Consider the following 11206-nt stretch of genomic DNA (forward strand, 5'->3'; position numbering starts at 1 on the left):
CCTCTGAAAATTGAGATCTGTATCTATGTTTCTCATAAAATTTTGATTGTAATTAAGATAATTAAAAAGTGGAGAATGGGATGACACAAGGCAAAGTGTTAATCGAGAAAGAAAAACAAGAGAAAAAAAAACTAGTAGATGGAAAAAGGAAAACAAGATATAAAGATCTCACCTTTAAAGAAAAAACAAGAGACACAAACATAACAAAGAGAAATGAGATAGAAATAAAAGGAAAAAATTTAGTTTAAGAGGGAGAAAATGAACAAAAGATAGAGAACTTTGAGAGAGGAATATACAAAACAAAAAGGGATACTAAAAAAAATGAATCTTATAACTTTATAATTGTCCTACAATGCACCACCTTTTTCACCATCTATCAATGTTACTCTTGTGACATCTTAAACAATATTATGTTTGGCTTAATTCTTGAATTATGAACTTGTGCTTGAAATCTTAGAGTGCTCTAGATTTGAATTTGTGTTTTTCAGAAAATTTTGCTTGCAATTAAGATAACTAGAGAGAATGGTAGATGGGATAATAAAAGGAGAAAGTGTTCTAATGGAGAAAGAGAAATGAATGCAAAGAGAGTTAAGTTGAGAGAGAGGAAGAGGGATACAGATCTCACCTTGAGAGAGAAGAATAAGAAACACAAACCTAAGGAGAAAAAGAAGAGAAATAAAACTCACTCTAGGAGAGAAAGAAACTCAAATAAGTATAAAAAAAAGGGGTGAATGTTATTGTGAACCACCTTTTATAGGTGTCTATGATGCACTACTCTCTTCTCACATTGAATCTCATTATGATATGTTATGCAAACCACACCAAATTGTAAACAAAATTTGCTTGACTCAAACCTTGAATTACAAACTAAAGTTATAATCTTAAACATTGAACTTAAGCTTGAAATCCTTAAAAGTGTTGAAAGTTTGTTTATTTGATTTTTTTTTTGTTTTAGCTCAAGAATGTTTAATAATTAATATAACTAAAGAGATAACTTGAGAGAATGGAAACATATGCCTAACACAAAGAGAGGTAAAAAGAGAATTAGGAAAAAAATGTTATGAAATAAAGATAGAGATAATAAGACACAAACATGCACTAAAATGAGGGTAAAGTTATTTTGGACCACCTTCAATCAATGCCATTCTTGCTCCTAAGCCACATGGATAATTGAGTCATTAAAGCCATTTAGCAAATTTCATCAGTTTTGTCAATCTTTCTTATGTAACCCCTTTTTCCTTCACCTGCCTCCTCCTTTCACATGCCAAGTCTCATCACTCCCTCTTGTTGCTACTTGCTACTCTTCTTTTGCATGAATGTTACTTTAATATCAAGGTTGTGAATCCCTATGATAATTTATTTTGTTTTTGTTATTTTTACTTTTTTAAAATTAAACTCTGCTATTGAAGTTATGGAAAAGATAAGATTTCGTTTTGTTTCAGATTTGAGTTGGCTACAGATAAACATGTAGAAGGATGAAATGAGTAGGATTAATGATGTGTTGAAAGGGATGAAAGAGCATACAAGAGTCATTAATAAAAATCATAAATTTAAGACTTGAGTCTCATAAAATTTACTAAAATATATACACATAAAATAAATTAAATTTAAGGCAATAAAATGTTAAATAAAACCATAAATTATAGAAATAAAAAATTATTATTTTTACATTCAAAGAAATTCTAATGTAAGAGAAATATCTCATATATACAAAAATCATTTCCATTAAATAATAATAAAAATAAAATTTAAATTAAATATTTTATCAAAAAAAGAATAACTAATAATTTATAACAAGATTTGAAATATTTTATTATCATTAAATGAATGATGATGATTTTAGAATTGTATTTTTGTATAAATATTATCATTGTGTTTAAAATATATAAATTAAAATTTAATAATATTAATTAATTAATCAATTTTATAATATTTTTTTATTTAATTATACTATTATTTTTGTGATTAATACAATATTAAATATTTTTAAGTGAAAATGTAACATACCATTATAAATTATATTTTATTAAATATATCTTAGAACCCCTTCCAGTAATAATTTTAGATGTGGGGTGACAATAGATAGAAGAGAAAGATGGTGCATGCATATTATTTATGAAGGTGATCCTGAGCATTATTTAAAAAAATAAAGTTAACTATGAGAGACAATAGGTGAATCAAGTTTATTTAGAGTTTAACAAAATAAGTTTTTTTTAAAAAAAAATTCTATCCTTTAATAAGATTATTTTCCATTTAACTAATATTTTTCCCTTTCGAGATGAAACTGACAACACAGCTAAACAATGAGTTTTTTTGATTGAATTAAAGCAAATTGCATTGATTTTCAATTTACCAAACGTCTATGTAGCAAGTCATGTTTCTTATGTATAACGGTACTTGTTAATTATTTTAAATTTAAATAATGTAAGTTATAATTGAAAAATAAGAGCTTGTATATTTGAATATTAGTATTAATCAAGTCGTTACTCTGGTGTGTTACATGTATATATGCAAAGTCTGTCACTGCAAGTCTGATTTTATTTTATTTCAAAACAAAATGAAAATCTTCACTCCCCATATTGGATTTACGTTTTGTATAGTCCTTAACTACTACATACCATTATCAACAACAAATTTCAGTCCACTTATTAAGAACACCATGCAATATAATTAGAAAAAGAATAGATGGAATGTGAAAGGGCTATGGTATTCAAGATCATAAAATATTACTCACTTTAGTTGTGTTTAATCTCTTCAGATCATATAGATCATGAAATCATAAAAGCAACTGAATTCTGAGAATCGTTAGATTTCATCTCCTGAATATCATTAGTAATAAAGTGTTTGAGAATAGTTGTCAACAGTATACCAAAATGGGAGGGTTTACATTAATTTTTTTTATCGGCAAGAAAATATAAATTAATATGAATTACTTTAGAAGTGACTTAACCTTCTTTATACATAATTATAACACAATAATTTCTCAAAACCTCTTCTAACCTACCTAATCCTTATAATCTTAAAACAATAAACACCCCAACCAAAAGAATAAACCTTGCATAAACTCACTTAATTGAAAACATACAAGCCATAGGATCAATGCACCACTCATAATAAGTAAAACAAGCAAAATCAGATTTAGATGTTACTCAAGACCAAACTTTTAATTGAGTCAAGGTAAACATTTCTGAATGGTCGATCACTCCACCTTGGAAAATATGCTTATTCCTGTGCTTCCAGATTTCATTTACTATTGCAATCCAAACACTACTCCAAACAACTTTAACCTGGGCAGATGCATTTAACAAATTAAACTACAAGAAGTGAGAAACTGGATCAACATGATCAACCGACAAAATCCCCAACCATGTAAAACACTGTTTCCAGACAAGTCCAACAATCCTGCATTCAAAAAACAAATGATTTGTCGACTCCACTCCCATCCTGCAAAAGCTACAGAGGTTGCTATCAACCAAAAGCCCACGCCTTTCCAAGTTAACTTTTGTAGCAACCGAATTAAACAACACCCTCCAAGCAGTAAACTGGGTTGAAGGCAAAGCATAAGACTTCCAGAGGGATACAAACAAACTATCTCCCTCGCAGGGGCCTCTTAATTTAGCATTAACAGACTTTACCGAAAACCCACTATCCTTACCTACCTTCCAAACCCGGCTATCTTCAATACTCAAGACCGGGGCCTTTCCATGCACCTCTTGTAACAGTTGGGCTTCATGACTATTTTCCCGATCAAATAGACCTCTCCTCTAGACTAACTTCCACTCCCAACTATCATTAACCCACTCCTCGCAAGACTCTAAATTACCTTCCTTGCCCATCCAAACATCTTTCCAGAACAAGATATCCTTCCCGTTTCCCACTCTCCACTCACAACAGTTCTCAAAGGTTCTATCCCACTCCTTCATCCCCCAAACCCCCTTCAAATCCCTCCACCAGTTGGAATCCTTAGCATTACTCCTTTGATCTTACAAGATTTTCCAACCTCCGTATTTAGAGTCGAGAATTTCCTTCCACAAACCACCATTCTCAGTCTCCAGATGTCAAATCCACTTTCCCAATAAAGCCACATTGAAAATCCATAAGTTCAAAATACCAAGACCGCCAGCTTCTCTAGGCTCGCAAGCCTTTTTCCACGAAACCCACACTATTTTCCTTCCTTTTGAACCCCAACCCCACAAAAACCTTCTCTAAATATTTTCAATCTCCTTTAGCATAGCAGAAGGCAACTTATACATAGATAAATAGAAAAGCGGGATAGAAGAAAGAACCGACTTAATGAGACAAACTCTCCCGGCCAACGAAAGAAATCTACCTTTCCATCTCAACCTACTTTTAACTCTTTCCAGCACTCCGTCCCAAAACGAGACTCGCTTGTGGCTCCCCCAACAAGCAACCCCAAGTATTTGAAAGGGGTTTTCATCACATCACAATTAAGGATTGTAGCAAACTGCTGAATCACAGTGTGGTCAACCCCCACCCCTCCAATTCTACTCTTCGAAAAATTGACCTTCAAACCAAAGACTAATTCAAAACAGTGCAAAAATTGACTTTCAAATTGCAAACAAATTTAAAGTTAGCTTCACAAAGAAATAGAGTATCATCCGCATATTGAAGCATATTTACCTTAACCTTTTGTACCCCAACCTCTAGACTCTCCACCAGATTCTTCTCTACAACTTTCCTTACAACACCTGTCAATCCTTGATATGATTCCACTAACATGATAGAGATATTTCAAGGACATGTTATGGATTCAACTTGAGTTGGAATATGATTAGGCACTTTTCTAGAATTGGATCAATTTTCTTTCATTCAAGAACTCACCAAATCATAAGCAACCAAGCCAAAACTCATATGGAAACCCATTTTATGTCAAAGGAACCGATTAGAATAAGCAAGAAAGCAAATGAACCGATTAAAACTACCTAGGAATCAAATGAACCAAACAAAAACAAGATAGGAAGCAAATGAACCGATTAAAACATCCTAGAAATCAAATGAACCGAACAAAAGTAAGAAAAGATGCAAATGAACCGATTACAATGACTAGAAATACCTAAGACATGTTTTAGAGTTTATTTGGGAATGGAAATGGATGAATAAGATGGAAAGGAGAAGATAACTTATGTGGTTGGAGTCCTTAGAGAGGAACACGCCACTTGAAGGATGCAAAGCTTCAAGATGAGTGTAGATGCCGCCACTTGAGGTTCCAATAGTGCTCTCAAGATGAGACTAGAATAAGAGAAGACACAAGTCTCTCAATCACTCACCAATTTGGGAGAATTTCTGTACTCAAAATATCAAATCTGTATTAGAAAGACTCAAACCCTCCTTTTATAGGAGAAGGACCGATCATGAGTGTACAAGAAGCTTACAAAAGAAGCTAACCAAGGTTACCTTGTAACTCTTCCACTTCTAGCGCCTAAAGTGGAGGAGGAAGGAGTACCTTTCTAGATTTTTCTAAAGCTAATATCTAAAGATGCTTTACACAAGAGGTATCTTTAGGTTTCCCTCTTAGCACCTACCTAAACACTATCTTAAGCTTTTTTAAATTTTATACAAAAGATACTACAAAAAGAGAAAACATTTGACCACTACTTCCTAATTCTTTAAATTTGCTCCTTGTAATCCTTTGAGGTAAAAAGGATGATGAGCTAATAATCCTCTGAGCATCTCCATCTTCGACCTCTTTTTCTTTTTCATCTTGATCTCCATCAATCCTTCTGCCACAATAAGAAACAGAAAAGGCGCAAGAGGGTCGCCTTGACGTAAACCCCTCTTAGGGTAAAACTCTGAAGTAGGACTCTCATTTACAAGCACTAACATAGAGGAAGACTCTAGACAGGATTTAATCCATCTGATCCATTTTTCGCAGAAGCCTAACCTTCCAAGCATATAATATAAAAACTCCCAACTTACAGAGTCATATGCCTTTTCGTAGTCCACTTTAAAGTAAACACAACTCTTCTTCCTCCGCTTCACCTCCTTTAAAACCTCATTAGCCACGAGAACACTATCCAATAAGCCCCTTCCTTTCAGGAAGGCAGATTGCCTAATATCAATCAACTTACTTATTACCTTCTTCAGCCTAAGAGACAAAACCTTTGAAACGATTTTGTATAAACAACCTACCAGACAGATATGTCTGAAGTCACTTAGCTGCCGCGAATTGTCAATCTTGGGCACCAAACAGATGAAAGACGCATTTGACCCTCTGGGTCAACTGCCTCTATCTGCAAACTCGTTCACAGCCTTCAGAATATCCTCTTTTAAAATCTCCCAACAAAACTTTAAAAAGCCAAAGTTAAATCCGTCGGGACCAGGACTCTTCGAGCTTTCACAACTCCATACTACAAATTTAACTTCTTCTTCAGATATATCTTCAACCAGCATTCTATTCTCCTCCCCAGAAACTGAGTTAAACTGGACATTATCCAACCTTATAGGAACCCTGTCAACTCCATCAAACTGAGATTTAAAAAAACTTCTAACCTTATCCTTTACCACCTCTTTATCATCACACCATAGATTGTCCACGGAAACTCCATTTAAACCATTCCTCGCCCTCATCCACTTAACAACTGAATGGAAAAAGCTTGTATTAAGGTCTCCATGTTCCAACCACTGATGTCGGGCTTTCTGCCTCAAAATGGATTCTTGCTTAAAGAGAAACCGACTATGATCTGCAACCAGCAACCGCCTCTCCTCCCTTCCATGCTCATCGAGATCACTTTCATCGTCTCTTTCATCCAACTCTTGTAATTTCTTAAGCATTTTGTCCCTTGCAAGGTTAACAAACCCAAAGACCTCCCTATTCCCGATTTTTAAATCAATCTTCAACTTCTTCAATTTTTCTTTAAAAACAAACATACCTCCCCCTTGAACCTTGTAGCTATGCCACTTGCTCCAGACAAAATCTTTAAACCTACCATCACCCTGCCACGCATCCAAGCTTCTAAACAATTTCGGTCCCCAATCCACTATCGAGTTTTTAAACACTAAGGCACAATGATCAGAAACAGTTCTACTTAAGACGAATTGTTTGCAATCCGGCCATGCATCCAACCATTCCCTAGACACCAAGACCCTGTCTATTCTACTTTTAACTGACCCGTTCGGCTTGTACCAAGTAAACTTTCTACCTACCATTAGTACATCCACAAGTTCAGACTCTTCAATAAAATCATTAAACCCTATGATATCTCTGCTATAGTCAGACACTGAGAACAAACTCATTCTCTCTTCCTGTCTTCAAGCAGAATTAAAGTCTCCAAGTACACACCACAACCTATTGTTCTGACGCCGTCTGAACTCACTAATTTCTTCCCCAAGAATCTTCTTTTCCCTCAACGAATTAGGACTGTAGACATTCACTATCATAATCTGAACCCCTCCATCACCTTTCTACACCCCTTCAACAACAGAAAAATGGTTGCCTCTAAAGGAATTGACGAGTTGAAACCGACTATTTCTCCACATAGTAATGATCCCTCCTGCGTTATTACTAGCACCAACCTCAATCCAACCAATATCATTATATCCCCACAGCAGGAAACCATTCTCCTTACTAATCTCAGAACATTTAGTCTCTTGTAAGCAAATCATGTTCACCTGTTCTTTGCTAATCAAGTCTGTCATATATTTTCGTTTAATACTCCCTCCTAACCCCCTTATGTTCAGACTAACAATCTTCATCATCTGAAACACTGTTCTCCCTCCTAACAACCTTATGCTTGCCACTGTCTCAATTTTCCAAGTACTTTAACTTGCTGATAACAATTTCCTCCTTTCCACTAAAGGAAAACCCAAGTTCCTTTCCTATGCTTCACATTCTAATAGCTTCTAAGTTTTCATTTTTCAACCAATTAAGCTTAGAGCCATTTTTATCAACACTGTCGGCGCTTCGACTGAGAGGGACAATGGTCTCACGGCTAGCTTTAGCATCTGATTCCGAAAATAGGGTTTGAGAAACCTTCCCTATTACCAATTTTCCATCAACTTGTGAACCTGTTCCTCCAAAGCTTACCAAAGGTGCACAGTTAAAGACGTAACTAGTGTGTCTACCATCAACCTTATGGACACCATCGCTGTTTGACGAACTAGGAATCAAAACCGCGTTGTCGCTCCCACTTAAACTCCTTCGTTCGTCCACCACTGCGCCACCATTCTGCAAAATTGCTCTGTCTTCCCTCCCATTAACCAACCCCGCACCCTCGCAACCACTCACGTCGCCGCTCCGCCCCGATCTACCATCACCAGCGGTGGCAACGACACCCAGCGCCGAAGTTGGCGTAGATAGAAGGTCAACACCTGCCGCCACACACAAGTCCACGAATAAGACTCCGCCACTGGTTATTGCTGCTTCGAAAACGCCCCTGGAAGACGACGAGAACCCACCGCTTTGTTGAGTAAACCAGTCGTCGGAGCCGCCGCAGACTACCGCTTGCCGCGTCGCCTCTTGACCTGCGACCTCCCTTGAGAAGACACACATGGTAGCCGTCGTCGCCCTTGGTGAAGTGCCAACCCTACTTGCGTCTCTTTCTTAGGCTAGAATAGGCCTAACACAAATTAGGTCATCAGACCACTCCTGAGCAATTAATGCGTCATTAAGACCTAACTTCCTTTTTCCATAACAACCTGACTGGGCCCCACTACCTTTATTGCTCTCTTCTAACTTTTTAAATAAAATTGTTGGATTACCAGAATAGGAAAATTTTGCCCCCAGGCTGGACAAATTTACCCCACAATTATTAGGGTTGCATGCGGCTCCTACTCCACCTAAACTAGGTTTTTTTCCGCAATGATTATTTTTGCATGCGCCACCTTCACCACCAAAAAGACTACCCTTCACCTCCGCAGGAAAATGAATCGTTTTATCTTCTCCTTCCTTTGATTCAAACCCTTCACCAAGCTCCGAGTAGAAACAGTTGACAGACCCAACTCCTCCAAATTCGTCCAAGCTTGCCTCAGAACCCTTCTCACGAGCCACTCCCCAATGATGATCATAGAACCGCTGCATTGCTAACGGAATCTCAAACTCTTCTTCAAAAGAGACGGTGCATAAAGTACCGTTAATTTGCACTTGCTTCACCATCTTTGCATCTCTTCCGACCGGGATTTTGACGCGCAGCCGAGCGAACTCAACAACCTCCCTTGTTATCGTGGCATCGTCAACCTCAACTAGCGAACCGACTAGAGACCCAATAAATTCGAAACACCGGCTACTCCACAACGTCAACAGGATACCTCTGCAGCGAACCCAAACAAATTTTTCACCTACCACAAAGCTATCGTCCCAAGGGACAAAAGACTAAAATAACCCATCTAACCATTCTTTACTTTCGACAACTAACTTCTCTAAAAATCCCGCTTCTTTACAGGACAACAAGACAAACTTCTCCCCTAAAGATCTTAGCTTCACAAAATTAGCTCCACTTAAAATAAAACTTTCCTTAATAGACTTCACATTTTTTAACTCAATAAGTCTCCCTACAAAGCAATCCTCCAGCCACTTTGTAGAATCCACCATGACTTGAACGCAGACCGTGTGGCGTCCAAGACCTTCTGAGAAGCAAACTCGTGACCGTCACTAACCACCTGAGCAAAGGATCTTTGTTGAGCCTTCTGCCTCCAAACCTTCCTTGCAAGTTCATATTTCCTAACGTCACCCAACTCGGGTCTGTATGGTTCCTTCCTGCTAAACTTAGGTATATTTACCCGCAGCTTCCAAAGACCTATCCAAATAGCGTCTAACTTCCTTTCTAAAATGTGAGCATCCAACACGCCTTGAAATCTCACGAACCCAAAGCGCCGTTTACCATAATCTAACCTTCTTGAAATGAATACGTCGATTACTCTTCCCTACCTCTGAAAAATCTTCCACATGTCCCTCTCCACGTACTCATGAGGAAAGTTTGTGAAAAAGAAATTCACTTCCGCCATGCTTCACCGAAGACTCTCTCTCTGAAAGGAAGAACCAATGGCAGTATCGTATCATGCCTATACTAACATTAATATGTTTCCACTTTTCTATTAGTGTAGGAACGCTATCACATAATTTACTTCCATCGCTGTTATCACATTATTCTTCTGAAACTTTTCCAATAGTTATGGAGAATACGATATGTTTGAAATATTTTAGAGATGGAAAATGGTGGAAGCATTGGTGTAGAAAGGCTAAACAATGGTTGCTATTTTAAATTTACAAGGGTGGCTATAGAGCCACATTTGATCAGCACGCATTCGTAAATCAAAGAGATACAAATGCGGCTATATAGCCGCATTTGTAAATACTATTTATAAGGGAGACTATTTGTGGTAGCTGCACTTGTATATGCTTTTGAATCAGGTTAGAGGGTTTAGGGGTTTAGCATTTACAAATGCGGCTATTACCATAGCCGCATTCGTAAATGTGATTTACAATGGCGGCTTTGGTAAATAGCCGCATTTGTAAATCGCATTTACGAATGCGGCTATGGTAAATAGCCGCCCTTGTAAATAATGGTTTTTTTTAGTGCAATCTGTTTTAGTGCTAATTCCCATATAAATTAACCTGTTCAATTATATATACCTAGCCAGACAAATACATAAATTTACAAAAATTCAGAGAATCAAATATATATTGATCAAAATGTACATTACAAACACTAATCAAATTACATATAATCCCTACACTATTGATCAACTATCCTAGAGTTATAAAAATTTATGAAATATGTGGACCAAGAATGTCTCACATATGTTATGGCATCCGAATTCATTGGTGTTTCATCCGTGAAGAACTGCATTTCAAAATATGGTTGACATAAATTAGTTTTAAGATACATATATGTTCAAGAATTGTAAAAATAATTTAACATATCATGTTACCTCTTTCCAATCACTTTTAAGGCCTAGTCTTACAATGGTAATCATCCATTGCATAACGTAATAGCCACACTTATAGCTTCATGGTTGTTTATTACACTATAATCCAACAAAAAGTAAAAGTTAGTATATTGATAAACAATGATAAGAGAAAGAAAAAAAAATTACAAACCTTTATTCTTATCCAATTCAAATTATTTGAACTGGATCGACCTTTTAGGATGTTATATCCACGCCATGAACTAGTTAATACAAAAAATCTCGTTAGTAGATGGTTAATTAGTAACTTACAGAGTTAAGTTTATAGTGTACTTACGTATCA

The 11206-nt window shown here is 36.4% G+C and overlaps 1 protein-coding gene across 1 annotated transcript; it reads right to left on the reverse strand.

Annotated features, from left to right (window-relative positions):
- Positions 1-6237: 6237 nt before the first annotated feature.
- On the reverse strand, positions 6238-7254 carry LOC150027919 (uncharacterized). The gene has a single exon (XM_090300952.1). It carries the CDS (start codon positions 7252-7254, stop codon positions 6238-6240), a length of 1017 nt encoding a protein of 338 aa, XP_090157078.1.
- Positions 7255-11206: the final 3952 nt, after the last annotated feature.

This window comes from Phaseolus vulgaris, chromosome 4, assembly GCF_051622355.1.
Source record: "Phaseolus vulgaris cultivar YP4 chromosome 4, ASM5162235v1, whole genome shotgun sequence".
In the NCBI taxonomy this organism is placed as follows: domain Eukaryota; kingdom Viridiplantae; phylum Streptophyta; class Magnoliopsida; order Fabales; family Fabaceae; genus Phaseolus; species Phaseolus vulgaris.